This window comes from Hibiscus syriacus, unplaced genomic scaffold (assembly GCF_006381635.1).
Source record: "Hibiscus syriacus cultivar Baekdansim isolate YM2019G1 unplaced genomic scaffold, ASM638163v2 tig00000340_pilon, whole genome shotgun sequence".
Classification (NCBI taxonomy): Eukaryota; Viridiplantae; Streptophyta; class Magnoliopsida; order Malvales; family Malvaceae; genus Hibiscus; species Hibiscus syriacus.
In genome coordinates this window covers 2,118,093-2,138,805 of record NW_024061783.1, presented here as the reverse complement: position 1 = coordinate 2,138,805, position 20,713 = coordinate 2,118,093, and the positions used below count along the sequence as shown (strand labels likewise).

General features: G+C 34.9%; 3 protein-coding genes, 1 long non-coding RNA gene and 1 pseudogene across 5 annotated transcripts; 3 read left to right on the top strand and 2 right to left on the bottom strand.

The window, feature by feature from the left end:
* Positions 1-7,686: 7,686 nt before the first annotated feature.
* On the top strand, positions 7,687-14,722 carry LOC120202169 (40S ribosomal protein S11-like). Of its 2 annotated transcripts, XM_039202650.1 has the most exons (8): positions 7,687-7,814; positions 7,896-7,936; positions 8,043-8,143; positions 8,462-8,606; positions 8,694-8,783; positions 8,889-8,982; positions 11,448-11,454; positions 14,710-14,722. In XM_039202650.1, exons 1-6 carry the CDS (start codon positions 7,803-7,805, stop codon positions 8,977-8,979), a joined length of 480 nt encoding a protein of 159 aa, XP_039058581.1. In that variant the 5' UTR covers positions 7,687-7,802; the 3' UTR covers positions 8,980-8,982; positions 11,448-11,454; positions 14,710-14,722. The 2 variants fall into 2 exon arrangements, with proteins under 2 accessions (XP_039058581.1, XP_039058575.1); XM_039202644.1 differs by lacking the exons at positions 11,448-11,454; positions 14,710-14,722 and having other exon boundaries at positions 7,688-7,814; positions 8,889-9,192.
* LOC120187129 (probable protein phosphatase 2C 27) lies at positions 11,596-12,897 on the top strand. The gene is made up of 2 exons (XM_039190937.1): positions 11,596-11,682; positions 12,314-12,897. The coding sequence occupies exons 1-2, from the start codon at positions 11,596-11,598 to the stop codon at positions 12,521-12,523; spliced, it is 297 nt and encodes a 98-aa protein (XP_039046868.1). The 3' UTR covers positions 12,524-12,897.
* Positions 12,657-14,371, top strand: LOC120187039 (probable protein phosphatase 2C 27). Its single transcript, XM_039190865.1, has 2 exons — positions 12,657-12,789; positions 14,121-14,371. The coding sequence occupies exons 1-2, from the start codon at positions 12,657-12,659 to the stop codon at positions 14,369-14,371; spliced, it is 384 nt and encodes a 127-aa protein (XP_039046796.1).
* On the bottom strand, positions 14,570-16,806 carry LOC120202158 (annotated as a pseudogene).
* A 683-nt stretch (positions 16,807-17,489) lies between these two features.
* Positions 17,490-18,244, bottom strand: LOC120199008. The gene is made up of 3 exons (XR_005523413.1): positions 18,160-18,244; positions 17,915-17,979; positions 17,490-17,828 (listed from the first exon to the last, which is right to left on the bottom strand). It is a non-coding gene; the product is annotated as an uncharacterized LOC120199008 (long non-coding RNA).
* Positions 18,245-20,713: the final 2,469 nt, after the last annotated feature.

Here is a 20,713-nt window from a genome sequence, read left to right as displayed (position 1 = left end):
TGGCTCTCGTTCTAGAGATGTATAGTCGGGTCGATCGGGTGATGGCTCTAGGTGAGGTGATGGCTCTCGAATTGGAGGAAGTGGATGCTGCTCATCATCCGTGCCATCAAAAAAATTCTGACTAGCTTGCCACCAATCAGTGGCAAGCTCTTCCTCCGTGGGTGTCAGTCTTGTAATGGAATGTTGGCCTCCTAAAATATAAAAACTCAAACAAAGTTAAACGTCTACTATTAATAACTTGTTTATATATTTATGAAAGTATTTGTGTTAACTTACATTATTTATTGTGGCATATGGTATTAAGTCTTCCCAATCCAACAGAGTTTTCCTCTTCCAGGAAATAGCCCTGGGAATATCATTTGACGTTTTTATTGCATATGTACGCATGCTGGGGAAAGCCTCGAATATCCAAATCTACAAACAATATAATAACAAAATTAGTAATTGTTAAATAATTAATTATAATTTTAGAAACATTATATAGAAATTCTTACCTTAAAGGCCCAAACAAAGCCTGACAAAGTGTATTTGGACCCATCGCCCCGCAAACTTTGCGGTCATCAAAGGCAGACGACAACTTAGTCCAGGTAGCTTTCCATATATACGAACCCCACGGAAACAGATTCCATGCATTCAGGTCCTCTACCAATATTATTAGCTCCCGATGAATAGGTTGTCTGGCCTCTCTGCCTAAAAAGCCGGCATACACAAGTAGTAGAAGGCATACTCGGACAACATCGACGTCTTCCATCCGAGTGAAACCAGCTTTCTTATTAAATAATTTCTTCAGGTCGTCGACATGTAGGTTCGGCTTCTCCATTGACTCATCCGGAAAAACCCGGGATAACCATGATGGGCGGGCGATATGACGAGTGTACCGGCCTACATCATCGTGTCCGAATCGTAGACCAGTGATTAAGCAGAACTCCTTCCGCCCAAAGCAAGTATACGCTGGTGGAAAATGAAACCATATCTCTTCCTCACCACGTTGTATACTGTCGGGTAGATTTGATGTCATGGTCTGAAGCCACAAATGGGTCAAATTAGCATCTCCACCCGGATGCTGTACTCTCAGCCATGGCCCGAAGCAGGTTTCCTCAAACAATTGTCTTTGAGCAGGTGAAAGCTTCTTTGCAATTGTAGTGGCCAGGCTGACTTTATTTCTCAAGGTCAATTGAGCCGAAAAAAATTTCTACAAAACAATAAACATACCAAGTTAGATATACCAAAAACTACACTGTGAAGATATACCAAAAACAATAAACATAAAAAGTAGTAGTTTATTCTTTAAACTAAAATTTGCAACACTGTTTTGTCTTTTGGTTGAAATGAAAATCGCAACGAGAGAATCGCAACGAGAGATGACAATCGCAACGAGAGAATCGCAACGCGAAATGAAAATCGCAACGAGAGAATCGCAACGCGAAATGAAAATCGCAATGCGATTTTGGTTTCGCGTTGCGATTCTCTCGTTGCGATTTCCATTTCGCGTTGCGATTCTCTCGTTGCGACAGTCATTCTCTCGTTGCGATTTTCATTTATCTCGTTGCGACTCTTCTGCAAATTGAAACTTGAATGGATTGCATTACTTCAACCAAAAGACAGAACAAAGACAAAGACAAATACTAACTTGAAAATCGCAACGAGAGAATAGCAACGCGAAATGAAAATCGCAACGAGAGAATCGTAACGCGAAATGAAATCTAAGTGAAATGGTTAATCTATTATTGAAATGACCAGTAAACTTATCATCAGTTTCAATATGAAAAACCTACAATAATGCAAACATTTCAAAATAAAAATAATTAAAAAACTAACCCTCGGAGGTTGATTTTTCATTTCTGAATATTGTGAGGGATTTCTGACCGTGAATGGTTGTGAGGGATTTCGCCGGAGATGGGGACGGAAATCTTCGGAGATGGGGACGGATTTCTTCGCCGTAGAGAGTGAGAGATGGAGATGGGACTGAGTTGTGATTTTAGGTTTTAGGTTATGAGTTGCGATTACGGGATTTTGTCTTAATATTCTTTTTGTAATTTGAAAATAAAATACGCGTAGCGATTATAATGGCGCTTTAAATATCGCGTTGCGATTTACGGATACGCGTTGCGATTTTATGTATTATCGTTGCGATTTACGGATACGCGTTGCGATATACGGATACGCATTGCGATTTACCCATACGCGTTGCGATTTACGGATACACGTTGCGATTTACGGATACGCGTTGCGATTTATGTGTTCGCGTTGCGATTTTCATATTCGCGTTGCGATTTTGGAAAATCGCAATGCGAATTTGTACTATCGCATCGCGATTTTCAAGAATCGCGTTGCGATTTTGGAAACTGATTTGCGATTCTGGAAACTGATTTGCGATTCTGGGGATCGCGTTGCGATTTTTATTTCGCGTTGCGATTTTGTTGGTCATTTTGGCAAATCCAAAAAAAGTTGGTTAAAATCGTATATTATAACTTTTTTTTGGTCACTGAGGCGATTTTCTCTTTCTAAAATGACAGTGACTTTTTGGCACTAATATTTTTATATTATTTGAAAAATTATATATATATATATATATATATATATATATATATATATATTAAAGAATAATAAATTATTAAGAATTTAAATTTATTATTAATATAAGAGTACCAGTAATAGTTGGCTTGAACAATTTGATGTACGCATAAAGTAGCCAATATAGAAGGGATATGGACTATCCTCCGCCGCCGCCTACCCACCATGAGCACCATCCACATCAAGGACAGCCGCCTGGACCTCCTCGACCATACCCCGGGCCGCCACCTCCGCATGTACCACACCACCCACACCCTGGGCCGCCGCATGTACCGACGGGTCCTGAATATCCTCACTATCACCACCAGCATCACCAAGGTCGACCACCGGTTCCAATACCCGCATATGCACCAGAAGCTCCAGCTCCTCCTCATCCTCCTGGTCATCACCACCACCACCAGGGTCCACCACGTCCCGATGGCCATCGGCCACCGGAGCAAGGATGTTGTGTGATAATATGAGCAAGAGATTCGACTTCAAACGTTGCTAACACAGTTGATGTTGACATTATTAATTGAAGTAGGGTTAATTCGGCTGATCATGTTGTCATGTAGATCAAGTGTTAGAAGGGTGCGTTTGGTTCACGGAATGTAAGATTACCAGTGGGAATAAAAGATTATCACGGAATAGGATTACTGGAAATGTTGTATTTTGTGTTTGGTTAGTTTAGTAAGAATGTAAGATTATTGTGTTTGGTTAAAGGAATAAAAGATTATTGGAATGTATATTTTACCAAATTGTCCTTATTATATATTTATTTTTTTAACAAGTTAGAAAATATTTATATATTTTCTTTAAAAAAATTAAATTCATAAAATTTATATAATTTTTTTTACAAAATTAAAAATATAAAAAGGTTTAATGAAATGGTAAATTTTTATTTTAACCCCTGAACTTCATATAAAATTTTAATTATAAATTTTTGAATCAGAAATCAGGAGATTCCCAAGTTTCACCTGACTATGAAAGGAATGTCACTATGCAAGGTATTCAAGAATCATGCTGCAAGGTGTTATGCTTCATGAATACCTTGCATTTCTTCATAGAACAAGGCGATAACTGTCGCTCTTTACGCTGTCCATTCAATAAAAGACCCCTCCTAATATGACAACTTTTTTTCTCATTGATCATTAGATCACTTGTAATTCAACCTTTTCATATATAAAGGATTGCAACATGGGAGATAAGCAAGAAGAATATTTCCACACTGGCTAGAGTTGTTGCAATCTTTTAACTGCTGGAAGAAAAGATAGTTTTCCTTTGGAGCAAGGACAAGGTTTTCCCCATTGACGTAGACTGCAAAATCTTACTTGTCTATAATAAAACTCTTAAATAAGGGAAAAAGACGAATCAAAATTAAACAAAAAGATAAGTTTGTACGTAGAAAAGTTGAGATAATGCAGTATATGTTATAGTAGTCTCACTTGCACATGTCAAATAATTCCACTAATGATGGATATATAGAGATCAAAGTTGTGCATATTTTCATTATCTCTAGTATCTTTGAAGTGTTGATTTTCACTGAGAATTTTTAAGATTTTAAAACAAGACAATTACTGTGGAAGAATTAAGCATTATCCGGTAGGGTCTTTTGTTCAAGATCAAGAAACAATGAAGTCTATTAATGGTTTTTGCATTACATTACTCGGCCAAATCAAATTTAAAACAAAAACAAATACAAAATTGTTCTGAAATTGTGAATTGTTGAGGTAATTTTCATCATTCTTACAACATAAAAAATTCACTTTCCACTGCTATTCTTTCTCCTCTCAGTGTATGCCTTCAAAGCCTGAACCTCTGCAAAATAAAAAATTAAGGGGGAAAAAACAGAAATTTGGTCAAAGAGCCAAGTTAATTAAGTGGGTTTTAATAGAAACGAGAGAATAAAATGATTAAAAGCATACCCATTTGACAAGATTTTCAATTTTTGTTGCTCTTAACAAGACAATCCTGCAAAAAGGAGAAAATAAAAAGAAGCTGGGGTATAACTAAGGTTTAGAGTATGGTTCAAAGAATAAAAAGAGAAGGGGGATTTTATTAACTTGCAAGGATAAGTACATAGCGGAGCATTCCTTCAATTGTTTCACGTTCTCACCGTCATCAGCGGCGGCGTCTTCGTGGAGCACCACAAAAGAAGAAGTCCGTTGGACAAGTGATGGAATCTCCTCGCAACAACTCTCGCCAAATCAAAGAAAAGAAGATTTTGTTTCAGTCAGAAGTAAGCGGAGAGAATGGTAATTTAGACAGCTGAGACGGGAATAAACAAATAACTAAGGGATATAGGGATTAAGATTCCCCGGAAAACAGAAAAAAAAAATAGCATTGTTGGTATTGATTTTTTATTGACATTTGGGAATGTTACACATCATCCAAAAGTGGGTATCTTAGTCCCAGAAAAAAACATTCCTCATAGGGAATATTGTATTACCTTATTTGGTTTGTTTAGCGAATGTAAGATTACAGTGTTTGGTTGAAGGAATATAAGATTATTTGGATGCATATTTTACCAAATTATCCTTGTGATATATTTTTTAAAGTTAAACTTTAATATTAATTTATAAATATTTGAATGAAAATTCATAAAAATATTTTAATCGTTATATTATCTAACTTTTGAGGAGAAATTACATTTAATATATAACTAATATAATTAATATATTAAATTTATATTTTTAAATAATGTTCATAAGTATCATATTTATTTATATAAAATATAATATAATATAATATAAAAAAATAATATTATGGTAGTAAAATATTATTTTAAATAATTACATTTTTATAATAATACTATTATTTTCATCCCAAAAAATTATAAATAGTAAAATATTGAATATTAAAAATAAAAAATATTTTAAATTCTCAAAATTATTAATATTTTAGTAAATCAAACTCTATGTATATATTATTATTATTTTTATAATTTTGAGTAAAGTATAAAAAATAAGAATTTAGAATGATCATTATAAAAAGAATTCATTAATTCAAGGATATTATTGTCCACAGTGGTGGGAATGTAAGATTACCTAAGAATTTGGAGGTAATGACATTCTCAATGTTTTAACCAAAAAAATGCTACTATTAAGAAAAAAGTATTCCCGGAAATGTAAGATTTCGTGAACCAAACGTGAAAATACAATTCCGGAAACAAATATTCCCCTTGATAATGTAAGATTTCACGAACCAAACGCACCATAAGTATTATATAACATTTATGTTGTCTTTCTCCTCCATAGAAATAGAAAAGTCAGGGTTAAAACTCTCCCCTTATTTAAAAATAATTTAATAATAAATAATATATATATATATATATATCTTATAAATACAATCATTTAAATCTAAATCTTTTAAAAAAATAATATTTTCTTATCAAAACAGAATCAATTGATATATTGATTTAATAGGCATTAACAGATTAAATAACCTACAAATTAAATAAAATTATTTTTAAATCACGAGTTAATTAAACGAGTTTGAAACTATGTTTGTTTACACTTGCAATGTTGTAATCTATTTTCTTCCTTTTATAAAAACCCGCTAGTTTTATTAAAAATAAATATATATATAAAATTATAATGAAGATTTACAAATATAATTGTAAACGTAAATTAAGTTATAATTAAGATATTTTCTTATAACCATTGACACAAAAACTAATCACATGGATCGAACAAAAAAATTTAACCAATGCTTTAACAAAATAAAAATACGAATATATCAGATTGCATCGGTAAATGAACCACAAAAGTATATGGAACTAATGAATGATTACTGATAAATCGCAAATCAGAGTCAAGCGACGTGAAAAAACTATTCACGAGCACAAAACGTGTATCCAAATCAATATGACGGTCCAAAGTAGAGAAGGTTAGTATGATAACAAATAAGCGTCATCTTGAACAGTCGTGGTGATATCAAATCCAACTATGAGAAAAAAAAGATAAATGAAATAACGACCAAACGATCGAAAACTACCAAAAGACAGAGAAAAACGTCTCATAAAGACATAAATAAACGTGTCATAATGACAGAGATAAACATGTCACAAAAATATAATTATTCTTATTAAAAAAAATTAAAAATAAAGAAAAAATACAACTAATGATCGATAACTAATATTAAAATCAGTGTCACCGTTAACTAAACAAAAATAAAGGAAAATTTTGATTTGTTCTATAAAAATTCGTACAAGTGGTAAAGAAGAAATAAAGGAATAGAGGGAGAGAGAAATAGCGGTTAGAGTTTGTAGGAACCAGTTGTAATCTATTTTCTTAACATGAATAATTAATGTATTATAATAAATTCATTACTATAATTAATACATTGCCACCATATAGTATAATTTTTTTTTGGGTTAAAAGAGGTACAAAGGGCTGCTCAGCTACCCGTTTTATCAATAATTAGAATCTTTTCAGTTTCCTTGAGGAGATTCTGTAGCAAGATTATGTCTCCCTGATATTTTCATATTTTTCTCTGTCTTTTGATAGTTTTAAGTCATTTTGTTGTTATTTTCATTTATTTTTCTCTCTCAGAATTAGATTTAACATCGTCACGATTGATCAAGATGACACTTATTTGTTATCACGTTGATCTTCCCTGCTTTGTACCCCTGGATTGATTTGAATACATGTTTTGCTCTCGTGAATAGTTTTCTCACTTCGCTTGACTATGATTTGCAATTTGTAAATGGTCTTTCAGTAGTTTCATCCTTTTTGTGGTACGTTTACCGATGTAGTCAGATTTATTCGTATCTTTATTTTGTTTGAGCATTGATTAAGTTTATTAACATTTTCCTTTTATGGTCATTGTGTGATTTAAGTTACTAGTTTTTGTGTTAATAGTTATATAAAAATATCTTAATTATAATTTAGTTTACGTTTACGGTTATACTTGTAACTGTTGATTGTAATTATGGATATTTTTTATTTTTAATAAAATTAACGTCTTTCTATAAAAAAAAGTTTCATTTATTTTATTACACGTGTATTTAATCTAAAATTTATATTTTTAATTTTATATTTTATTCAATGAATTTTCACTTTGTTCCTTTCATTCCAATTAATGGGTAGAATCGTAAATGGCCCAATCCGATTAACTGACCCAAATCCATCCATTATGAAATTGGATCTATTAGACAGGTTAGGGTTTTCTCGTAGCATAATCAAACCTCTCTCATTTGCCACCACCACTAGCAGCAGCGACTGAAGAAGAAGCAGTGCTCATCAACCATGGCGGAGCAGGTGCACACGCCGATCTACTCCCTCTCGCCTTCGCCTCTCTTTTATATTCGTAGATTCTCATTCTTCTTATTTTGATTGCAGACCGAGAAGGCTTTCCTGAAGCAACCGAAAGTGTTTTTAAGGTAATCTTAATTCTGAACCATGAAAAATATTTAACCTTCTTACTTTTTTCGGATTTGGGTTTTTTGAATTTAGATTTTTTTTTTATGATTTTGCTTATTTTTTCAGCTCGAAGAAATCTGGGAAAGGGAAGAGACCGGGAAAGGGAGGGAACCGCTACTGGAAGAGCATCGGTTTGGGCTTCAAGACTCCCCGTGAAGCCATTGAAGGTTTGTTTTCTTCTTTTTGTATTTCTATTCAAATATGTGTTTTTGCTGGTATGAATTGTCAGTGCATGCAAATTCTTCATAAGCTTTGAGTGTGTATTGGTAACTTGCATTTAGTATCTTAAGCTGAATAAAGATCTATAATTTTCTATATCATGCAAACATGTATATGTTTCAATGTTCTTTATAAGAAATAAATGATGATTTACTTCAATTGATTAACACCCAAAGCGAGATGTTTGGAAGGGAAATGTAGGATGTGTGTTTCTATGGTTCTGGAATTCGGTTAGATGATGTTTTGTGTATCTGTTTTTCCTAAAGGAGCCTACATCGACAAGAAATGTCCATTCACCGGCACCGTTTCCATCAGGGGTCGTATCCTAGCCGGTACTTGCCACAGTGCCAAGATGGTAAGCACCATCATCGTTCGACGGAATTACCTTCATTTTATCAAGAAATACCAAAGGCATGGACCAGCTTCATTTTGCTTTATTTTCCCCTAGACTTCCTTATTTGCTATTAGTTCTGAAGAATCACTTCCTTCTATATTTAGGTATGAGAAGAGACATTCAAACATACCTGCACATATTTCCCCATGCTTCCGTGTCAAGGAAGGGGATCACGTCATTATCGGGCAATGCAGGTTAAACTCCTAAACAGAACGATCCTATACGTCTATTGTCTATGAATCTAATCATTCTTGCAGTTAGCTTATTGGTAATTTGCATTCATCGTTTTCTAATTTCAGGCCGTTGTCAAAGACCGTGAGGTTCAATGTTCTGAAAGTGATTCCTGCTGGATCTTCTGGTGGAGGAAAGAAAGCTTTCACCGGAATGTAAGGTGTAAGTGTTTTCACGCCGTAGTCCGAGGTTGTATGAACATATTGATAAGACATCAAAATTCCCGAACTGAACCTTCGACTGCTAGATTTTTTTGTTTCGGTTTTCGTATGCACTATTTTTACTGTTCGGATCTTGTCAAATTACAAAAGACTGGAATTTTGGACATATCCCATGTACTTCAAGTGCAGAAGGTACTTCAATGTTTGAACTTTCAGTATTCTCTCATTCGTTGCCTAATTGATAGGATGTCGTTTGTGTTTTGTTGAAGTTTATATGCATAATTTATACCTTTCTGGTCTGTCTATTTATTCTTAAAGTGAAATTCCATTACTATATCTAGGGATGACAATTTAACCCGAAATTGAAAAGTTCTGACCTGATTTGATAGGGTCGGATTTTTTTTTAAATATTGGATTTTTTTTAAGGGAGTGAGGTCAGGTCGGATTTGTGTGGAGGGTGAAAAAATTTTGACCCGACCGAAGGATAAAAATGTAATTTTCTTAAAAATATTTTTTTAATTAAGTTCTTATTTTTTATCAAGTCAGATTTATACTCTAAAATTTTGGGTAAGATTAGAGTTGGATGGATGATATATTTTTTCGGATCAAGTCGGGCGGAGGATATATAATTTTCAGGTAGGGTCTTGGTGGAATATATATATTTTTGGGTCAGATCACGTCGACTAAAAACTTGATCATTTTAACTAAAAATCTGATCCAATCCGATCTATTACCATCTCTAACTATATCACCGGAATTAGGATTCTACGTATTTGCATAAGAAAAATGCAACTTTTATTGCATTACTCTTATGGTCCTGTAAAGGACGATAATTTCTCTGTTTGAAGTAATTGTTCTAATAAAATAATTTAAAAGAAACATTTAACTAATTTATATAGGACAATTTATTTGGTAAATGAATTAATACCAAAATAAGTATTTAAATTATATTATTTTTAAATTATATCATTTTTCCTGAATAAGTGTCTAAAGTATTTGTTGATTCATTCATGTACTTAATGTTACAAATATTATTATTTTAAGTGTCCGGACCGTTAACGGTGTTAATTTCCTCTGTTAGGTGATATGTGTCACAATTTGATGATTTTGAATTTTTTTAAAAAAAAATATTAAAAATATTATGATAATTATAAAAAAAAAACACACAAACTTTTCTTAAATTATAAAACAGTCTTAAAATCCTTAAATCCCAACTATAACATGCCGTAGTCACCCTTTCTGGCCACAACCATTGCCGTTGAGGTAGTCTGTGCCATCCTCCTAGTCTGTCGTAGTTGGCGTCGATCGGTCGGTGGAATCGTGTGAGATTGTTATTTTTATCTTAGGGTTGGCGGGATATAAAACGTCGATTCGTCATCGATCGTTCACGATTTTTCATAAGGGTTTTGGCTGTCGGGGGAGGGGAAGTCGAGTGAAGCTTCGTCGACGGTAAAGGCTGGCAGGCGGCGTGGGTTTAGGGGTTGGAATGAAGATTTTTAAAGTTTTGTGATTATTTCAAAATGTTTATGTTTTTTCTTAAAAATATATATATAATTTTAAATAAAAATTTTAAAATCACCATATTTTGACACGTGTCACTTAACAAGTAAAATCAACGTTGTTGACGATCCGGGCACTTAAAATGGTAACGTTTATAACATTAAACACCAGGTTGAGTCAAAAAATACTTTAAACACATATTCGAGAGAAATGGTATAATTTAAACATTTATTTTGTTATTAAGCCTTGATAAATTAATAGTAACATAATTTTTGTCCCATTCAAGACTGATTTGAAAATTCAAGTTTTTCATTTGAATTCGACCATACTCGAATTTTATAGTATCTTCATTTGACCTGATATTTTAAGTTAAAATTTATATTTGACCTGAAATGAATATATGTAATTTATTTTTTATTAGATAAAATAAGTACATAATTTAAAAAAAATAAAAAAAGTTATTATTATAATTATTCTTAAATATATAAACTACAATTATAATTTTACGTTGGATTGAGGAGAATTATTTTATCCCAAATCCGAATTCGACACGATCTCACTCTAAAAAAAATTAGATTCGATTTGAAATCGAATTTTTTAAAACCAAAAATCCATTCAATTGAGTAAAAAAATTCAAAGACTTGGCATGTTATTTCACTAATATTATATGTTTAAGGTTTCTTTATCTTCTAACCTCACCTGTGGTGTTGACCGCCACTGGAATCGTTTTCGGAAGCATATACGACTGTGCTATCTTATACAGTAGTATCCGGAAAGGATTAAGTTCATACGTAAATTTTAGTTCTCTCTTCCTTAAAATGCTTCTTCAGGTTTCTTTCATGGTAATTTTTTGATAGCCTCCTCCTCATCTGTGTTTCGTAAAGCTAGAAAGTATTTCCGAGGATTCAGTAGCCATGGAAAGAAAAAATGACCTGTTGACAAATTTTATCCCCACTCTTCGGTCAGGCGAGTGGTCTAACATCGGGGGTCGTCCCTATATGGAGAAAAATAAATGGCTGTTCCTTTTTCCCATATGTATGGGGTAAGGAAGGTAAGATAGTAGGCTACCCCCAATACCAAGTTGAGAGCAGCTTCCGTAAGAGACCTCCGAATTATGAAGGATACTCATATATGCATTGCAGACTTGGCCAAGAATTTTGGCTGTGATTTAGTGAGTGAAGAAGCTATTTCCTTCTATGGTGTACGTTTGTAAACTATCTTTTTTTTACCTATATATTGGCATGTCGGACTTTCCAGTACCCTTGGCTCTATTACTTTGTTGTCCTAGAATGTGGAGATAATTGTTCTCCTACTACTCTTTGATCTAGGAATAGAACCATTACGTGTTCGGTCATCTTGCAATAATTCAGACGAGTTACTTTCACGTAACCAACTTAATTGGAAAGATAAATATGCTTTTGTCATCGTCTTGTCTTCCCCATCATTAACAAATGACCGAAACTTGAAAGTTACTGCAGCTTCTGTTCTTAACATTAATCATCTTGAAGTCGCAGTTGAGTGAACCCGGAAGTGATAAATTCCTAAATTTTAGCCTTCCTGAACACCATTATGAGTTATGACAACTATTGGTTCATCTTTGAAGCCATCAAACATTATTGGTATCATCTTCTTTTTCGGGCTAACTTCTTTAGCTGTACGGTTTACTTATTTTCCATTTAAAATGACTTTTAACTGAATAGCTATCTGTTAGATTAGAAACTCAGTTTTGCAGCCAAAACAAATGCTTTGGAATAACATCGAACAAAACATAAGAGACAGATAAGCTTCTAGGAATTACTTGAGCATTCTGTTTATTGACATAAAAGGATCAGGTTTTTGATGGGCACGGAGGAAAGGATGCTTCTCATTTCGTCTGTGATCATTTTCCCAGAGTTATTGTTGAGGATGTTGATTTTCCCCTAGAACTGGAGAAAGCGGACACGAGGTCATTCATGGAGACTGATGCTGCATTTGCAAAGTCTTGCTCTCTCGAGTCCTCACTGGCGTCTGGCACTACTGTTCTCACTGCAATGACTTTTTAGTGTTTACGTTTGAATAAACTTTTATGGTTTTTGCTTCGACTGAAAGGGATATCTTATCTCTCACAGGTCTTTACTTGTCGTGAATGCTGGGGATTCTAGGACGGTACTGTCATGGCGTGGAAGAGCTATAGAGATGTCAAAGGATCATAGACCCTGTTGCGTGAAAGAGAGGAGACAAATCGAGTCTCTGGGTGGGTTAATTGATGATGGTTATCTGAACGGCTTACTAGGGATCACTCGTGCATTAGGTGATTGGCACCTTGAACGTACGAAGGAAACGGGCGAGAGAATCGGCCCGCTAAGTGCTGAACCAGAACTCAAACTAATAACACTAACCAAGGAAGATGAGTTTTTGATCATCGATAGGGATGGAATATGGGATGTTTTTACTAGGCCTGTAAACGAACCGAACGCACACGAACGGAGGTATGTTCATGTTCGTTCATTTAATAAATAGACGAACATAAACGAACACGAACATAAACGAACAATTTTTTTTTTGTTCATGTTCGTTTATTAAGGAATATAATATGTTCATGTTCGTTCATTTAATAAATAAACGAACATAAACGAACACGAACATAAACGAACACGAACATAAATGAACACGAACATAAACGAACATAAACGTTGGAGACCCTACCTTCCATTGTTCTTTCATGAAAAATAGTCGACAATGCAAATCAACCAAATTTACAGTGATAAATAGCGTAAGAGTTTATTAGCAGTGATGAAATGTTTGAAGATATCAAATATTTTGATCGATCTTTTAAAGATATTAAATGATTCACACAACTTTAATTTAACGCTATAACATTTATCTTAGTGGTCCATGATTACATATGAACAATCATTTTTCGCTATTACACTCTTTTCAGAAATTGCATAGAAACCTTTGTTTTGTTTTCTGGCAAATTCTATATATTTTTCTCTTTATTGATGCTTATATACTTCCGATTGTTACCTTTATCTTCCCATCTATTTCTAGAAAGAAGTATGATGTTTTCTTGAGTTTTAGATGTGAAGATACATGCAATAACTTTACATATCAACTATTAAGCCAAATAAAACAGAGAAAGAGATGAAAACAGACCTGTAAAACTTCATATTGCACTATAATATAACTTGTTTTGAAGCTTTCAGCGATCGTCTCCACTCTCTAGTGGACACTAGGGTTTGGGAAAAAAGGGGAAATGAATATAGGTGCGATGTGCCTCACAGGTTAACATATTGGATTTAATCTCCAAATAAAATTGGGTTAATTATGGAGTTGGTCATCAGAATATCAGATTAATTAATATTTTTAAGATACTTACAAATTGGTCACCAAAATTGATTTAAGAAGATTGAGTTAAACATAAATGAATGAACATAAACGAACATAATCAAACGAACATAAACAAACATAACCGATCAAACATAATCGAACGTTCACGAACGTAAATGAACGAACGAGGCCTATGTTCATGTTCGTTCATTTAATTAAACGAACAAAAAATATTGTTCATGTTCGTTCATTTAATAAATAAACGCACATAAACGAACTTCCCGCCGCACGGTTCACGAACGGTTCGCTGAACGTTCAGTTCATTTACAGGCCTAGTTTTTACCAGCCAAAATGCCATAGATTTTACAAGACGGAGACTCCAGGAGCACAATGATGTCAAGTTATGCTGCAAAGAAATAGTTGAAGAAGCAACAAAAAGAGGAGCAACAGACAATCTGACTGTAGTTGTGGTGAGTTTTCACTCGGAGCCTCCTCGGCCTTGCGCCAGACAAAGGGGAAGAGTCAGGAGGAGTATATCTGCTGAGGGGCTTCAGAGTCTCAAATGCCTCTTAGAAGGATAGAACTCTGTTACATTTTTAAACTCCATGCATGGTACACATAGGAGAGAACTAGCTACTGGCTAATACTTAGCTGTTCTGGTAGGATCTTCCTGTGTACACTCACCAATTGAACAAAAGAAAACTCGAAAGAATCGAATTAAGAAGACTTTAGATTCTCTTTCCTCATCACTCTTATCAGCTTCTAATGAAGTTTAGGATTATTTGAGGAACACAATTGATTGTAAGCAGAAATAAGTATGTTATTGAACAATTTTTTAGTACAAACTTTGATCTGGTATAGGTAAAATGAGTAATGAAGTTTATTATGATACAAAAATTCTTGTACATGTGAACTGAAGATGTTTTGTGTGTATAAAAGAATGAAATACAATAGAGATTGTGGTACAAGGAAAAGAAAACTTTTAATAGCATATGCTGTATCCTAATGAGATGCTTCTCTAAACAGTCCGAGCCTCCGAGGCCTCGAGAAACTGCATCATCTTGCAGTCACTACTCTGAAGCCATTTACCATCCTTCCAATCTCAGTTTTCGCAACACGAATCAAGAATAAACTGGCCACGAATATAGCAAAAATTAGCATGAAAAATACACTATTCCAACCCCTAGTAGATATATACCCGGCCAAAAGAGGTCCAAGAGCTGCCCCGATAGAGCCGGTGCCATCTATGATTGCGGACACAGTAGCTAATGCACGGGAGTTTCCTTTAATCAAGTCCTGGGTACCAAGATCAGCAGCAACAGCTGTTGTAATTAGTGAATAAGGGCCATTCACCAGCAAGCCAGATAGAAACATCAATGAAAGGTTGGTAACCATAGAGACACTTCCATAAACCCGGTACAAAATCAGTGACGGAATCGATAGTAATAAGAAAGTAACTGAAGTAACTGCACGAGCATCAATGATATCTGAGACGAAACCTGCTAGCACCCACCAAAGACTCCTCCGATATCGAATATTGTAGAGAGAATCCCAGCAGTTTTATGGGACAAATGCACTCCAGCAACAGCTACGAATCAAACACAAATTTGCAATAAGAAATAAGCATCCGCTAATCAAATATCAAGAACAGATTCAAACATAAAGAACGTGCTCAAGCTGCAAACAATTAAATTTGTAGATAACCATCTGTGATAGGCTAATTTCGCCATACTAGGACTGGCTTTATTAGTATACGGAAAGTACCGACGGTTTATTGCCATGGTCATATAATTGAGAATGCATTTCTACTGAATTTTCCTACAGGATATCCTGAAAAAGCTCAAGTTTACTCTTGAAATAATAATGACATCAAGTGATAACAAGTACCTGTATGTCTTATGTAGAAGGCAACCAATACAAAAACGTATAAGCCACCAACTTGGAGAAGAAGAGGCAGAAAGAAAATGGTGCCACACCAGGCAGCTTCCATGCCTCCAAGAATCCGATGGCAGCCAAAGAATCCGAATCATCCGAATCCTTGTTCTCGAGCAGCACTGCTTCCTCAGACTCAACTGTTTCTAAATTCACTGAGCTTTCTCCTCCACATTCATCTCAATCTCCTTCTCACTCGACATAATCTCGAACCCAAATCATAAGGACTAACCACTAAGAAACAAAGACCAAAACTCCAACTACAATAACCAGTATCCCAGGCACCAAAAAAGACCAACCCCAACCAAATTCCAATACACCAGAAGCCACAACAGACCCAATAATGTTCCCAACAGATGTATGTGAAGCCCAAACCCCCATAATCAACCCTCTCTTCTTTTCCCAAACCAATTCCCAACAACAGCAACCACACAAGGCCACCCTATGGATTGAAAAACCCCACAAAAGACTTGAACTCCAATGAAATAACCCAACAAATGGACATCGAACCAATATCCGAACCCGAAGACTATGGTCAAAAGGCCACTACCCATCATTCCAAACACAAGGAATAGCCTCAAATCAATCCTATCACCTACATGTCCTGCGAAATACATCCCTATGGCATATGATATTAAAATGCAAGATCAAGCTCACCGAGCCGATGGGTTCCTTCCGGACCGTTGAACGGTGCCCATCCGGTGTCGATTGAGGTAGAATTTGATTGAACCGAGGGTCCCAAGACGCTTTTCACAATGCTGGGGGGTTTCCGAGAAGCGTGGAACGAGGCGTAGGCTAAGAAGGTGAGAATCAAGACGAAGATTTGGTGGAAGAAGAGGGTTTTGTGGGGGCTTTAGGTTTGGGAAAAGGGTGAATCCAGGAGCTAGGCTTGGGGTTTTGGATTGCATTGCAAAAAGATATCGTGATCTTCGAGATACAAAACTCTTTGAAAAATGGAATCTTTCATGTGAATTGAAACAAAGACGAATATGTGATCTGGGAATGAACCATGGGAAGGATTAGATGATAGTAGTAAACAAAAAAGTAAGAATATTTGTTAAAAAAAAAGTGGGTTTTGAACAAAAACTGGAGAGGCTGTTCACGTCAAAGGTCAAAACTTTCAGTCTCGCCCATTGTAATTGAACTCTTAGTTGACTTTTCAACATCACTCAACTGTTTAACTCCCAACATTTGAACATAGATTTGCTTATTCCTTCAAATAGCTTTCGTTTATAATAACCTATAATATCGCTTATTAATTAAAATATTAGGGTAATCTATTCATTTAGTATCTAAAATATTAATTTTAGTCACTTTTAATACTTTAACTTTCAAAAAAAAAAAATCAAAATTATACTGAAAGTTTAGTTTTATACGACAAATAGAATATGAAATATATGTGCTACTTTTAATGCAAATTGGAGGTACAAAAATACAGGGAATCTCAACTGAAGGTAGATTGCAGTAAACAAACCATACACAAAGCCAGAAGAAGCATTGGTTCTTGAATTGCAGGGTCCGTACATCAATGGCCACACTACAGCATAGGTGACCCGACAGGTGACATCTGAGCAAAGAGTGACCACTGACCATTAGAACGCTACAAATCAATAAATGAAAACATGGTAGGTGTAGCCCACCCAAAATCCTCAATAAGTGAAACGTGGTGGGTCACTTAACAGTAAAGAGAACACGCAATGTTCAATCATCAATATCTACTTCAATTCTGCACATTCATCCAAGCAATACATGTCTTGAGAGATATTGAATCGTTAACTAGTTATGTTATCAAAAAACCAAAATCTACAAAACTTTGATTCTATAGTATGTAAGATTACAAAACCTAAAAGAAATAGTATTATGTGCAAACCAAGATCGTTTCATAATCCTAAAAAATCTGCAGCATTCATGGAAGACTGTTCCCGATTTCCAGCAAAACTTTTGCTTCTTTTTGGTCCCCCTACTCTTAGTTGTGAATTGGAGGTTTTCTCCTAGCAGGAGAACAGTCCATTTCCACAATGTCGGCATACTGGTCATGGAGTTTCTCTGGTTTGAGTTTGAAGTAGGGTTGTCGTTAGCTTTGTTTTATCCATCGATCTCTTCTCTCTGTATACATGGATTCGTTCATGTAAGGGAAGATCTAAACCCTAGCTATGGAAACATAGTTATTAAAATGTTTACTATAAACCAACCTTTGAAGTGGTGGTAGACGAAGGAGAAGTACAAGTAGTTGCAGTAAAAAGTTTCCTACCCTTTCCTGCAAAAATGAATGTCAAAAGATATCTGCTTTAGATAGACATGTATCTGTTGGATTTGGTGCAATACAAGAAGAAGGAAACATTCATTGGAATGTCGGGTTTTAATGATTATGTAATGGAAATTGCAGAGACAGGAGGCGTCGTTGTTACTTGTTAGTAAGAAACAAGTGTCGGCTTACCTTGAACAGTACTAGGAATGAAAACGAACAACACCAGAAGAGAGAATGCCAATATTTGGGGAGGCTTCATTTGCAGAAAATGAGGTTACACTTTGTGAAGTGCTTAGAAATTGTCAACTGATATATCGAATAAGACGGTGTTTGTTTGTTTGCTCCTAAAGCCTAAAGGTGTTCGTGTTTGTTTAAATTTTTAATATGGTGTTTATATTTGTTTGTGTATTTTTTTACTTTGTTCGTGTTCGATTCATTTTTCGTTCATCAATATATTCATTTAACGTTCACGAATCTTTGTTTAGTATTCACCAACATGGTCCTTAAAGTTCACGAGCATGCTTATTATATGGTTCTCCCCCCACAACCAACACTCTCTTTAACTTTTTTTATTTGACAGCAAAAGAAAAAGAAAATAACCTCAGTGACAAAAATACCTTATAATATGCGATTTTAACCAACTTTTTTTGGATTTGCCAAAATGACCAACTAAATCGCAATGCGATCGATAATTCGCAACGCGATCTCCGGTATCACAAATCAGTTTCCAGATTCACAACGTGATTCTGACTATCGCATTGCGATTTCCCAAATTCTCGTTGCGATTTACTAATTCGCAATGCGATTTATGTATTCGCATTGCGAATTAGTAAATCACAACGAGATTATGACTATCGCAATACTGAATTTCAATTTCGCAACTCGATTTTTGAATTCGCAACAGGTTTTAATTTCGCAACACAAATGTTTTGGGTATATAAATACGCAACAGCAACAACTCATAACCTAAATCCCTAAATCGCAACTCATTTCATCTCCATCTATCACTCTCTCCGACGACATTCGTTCCTATATCCAACGACATCCTTCCCCATCCGGCAACAAGTTTTAGTTTCGCAGCTCGTTTGTTTAGTAAATTAATTTACAATAATGAAATCATCTAATGTTGATCATGTTTGGATAGATTTGTGTTTTGGAGGGTCATGGGAGAATGTTCATGGTGTTTACAATATGCCTTTACCCATGAATCTTCAACTAAAACTGTCATTAAAAAGGTTAACTTATGAAACTCTAATGTTACGTGTTGCAAATAAATTGAATTTAGAGCCCCTAAGTGGATTTAGGCTATCTTATCAGAGAAATGGTAAAGTTTATTTGTTAACCGACAATGAAGATGTTGAACGATTAATTGCTTACATTAGTGTTTCAACTGATGATGTTACATTGTATGTTGTTGAACCTAGAAGTAGTGAAGTTGGGTCAGTAGCGGGTAGTAATCAACTAAGTTTTTCAACCCCAGTTTATAGTGCTCAAAATTTAATGGTTTCACCACAATTTCATCACCAAGCAAATATTGTTTCACCACATTTCCAATACCAAACACAATCTCAAAACCCACAACCTTTCCCTAATCCAAATCCCAATCAACTTTCAGCACCAAATTCCGGTTTTCATATTGACCAGTTAAATGATGATGAGCCAACAAAAAAAATTGTGAGTACTAGTCAGTATTCGAAATTTGATCTTGGTCAATACCCGGACTTTGATCTTGGACAATACTCGGATTTTGATGATTTTTCAGAAGAAGAAACAGACCCTGCGTGTAATGATTTTGATATTGGTCAATACCCGAATTTTGATGATGAAACAGCCGTTGCCGAGGAAGATGTTGTTGATGATAATGAGGAGGAAGTTACGACTGTAAATGAACATGTTGAACATCCATTCTGTAATTCATATAACACTGAAGAAGAAAAAGAAGAAGAAGAAATCCCAAAGAAAAGTCCCCGAAGAAAATGACACGGGAGTATAACTGGAATATGCCAGAATTCCTTCAGATACCGGAAGAAGAGTTGGTAAAGATAGCAGTTGATTGTCACACAAAAATTATTCGTATCAAGAAAGATGATTGTTTTGATACAAAGGAAGACTTGAAGATAGCTTTGTATACGAAATGTGTGGAAGATGGCTATCAACTAAAAGTTAACAAATCAAGCAAAGATCGTTTCGAAACAAGTGTATGATTGACAAAAACTGTATGTGGCGTATGATTGCAAAGAGGATAAAAGATTGCGAAATGTTTCAAGTTAGGACTTTTATTGATAAACATACATGTTCAAGAACCCAAGTTTTTCCTCACCATAGACAAGCAAATAAAAAGGTGTTGGGGCGGTTTTCTGGCTGAGTTAATGTTTTTGAATGGTAGGGTATATCGGGGACATGAAATTATGACTGACATAAATGCTCGGTTCAAGATTATCTCATATTCTCAAGCTTGGAGAGCCAAATGTTATGCCTTGGAATTGTTGAGGGGGTCGCCAAAGCATCGTTTGCCCAACTGCCGGCTTATTGTCACAATTTAAAGCTGAAAAATCCTGGGTCGGTAACTCATATCAAAACAGATAGAGATGGACGCTTTGAGTTGTTGTTTATCGCCATTGGTGCTGCGCGGTTATAAATCAATATAATTTGTTGACTCATTTTTGTTAGTTACATGCATTTCACATTTAAATGATTATATTTCTTGTGTATATGATTTTGTAGATTCGTTCGTTTATTAATT

Coding starts and splice junctions, on each gene's coding strand:
- LOC120202169 (XM_039202650.1), top strand. Junction 7,937..8,042: donor CAACCGAAAGTGTTTTTAAG/GTAATCTTAATT, acceptor TTATTTTTTCAG/CTCGAAGAAATCTGGGAAAG. Junction 8,607..8,693: donor TTTATCAAGAAATACCAAAG/GCATGGACCAGC, acceptor TTCTATATTTAG/GTATGAGAAGAGACATTCAA.
- LOC120187129 (XM_039190937.1), top strand. CDS start 11,596: ATGAAGGATACTCATATATGCATTGCAGACTTGGCCAAGAATTTTGGC. Junction 11,683..12,313: donor AAGCTATTTCCTTCTATGGT/GTACGTTTGTAA, acceptor TAAAAGGATCAG/GTTTTTGATGGGCACGGAGG.
- LOC120187039 (XM_039190865.1), top strand. CDS start 12,657: ATGTCAAAGGATCATAGACCCTGTTGCGTGAAAGAGAGGAGACAAATC. Junction 12,790..14,120: donor AGGTGATTGGCACCTTGAAC/GTACGAAGGAAA, acceptor GTTCATTTACAG/GCCTAGTTTTTACCAGCCAA.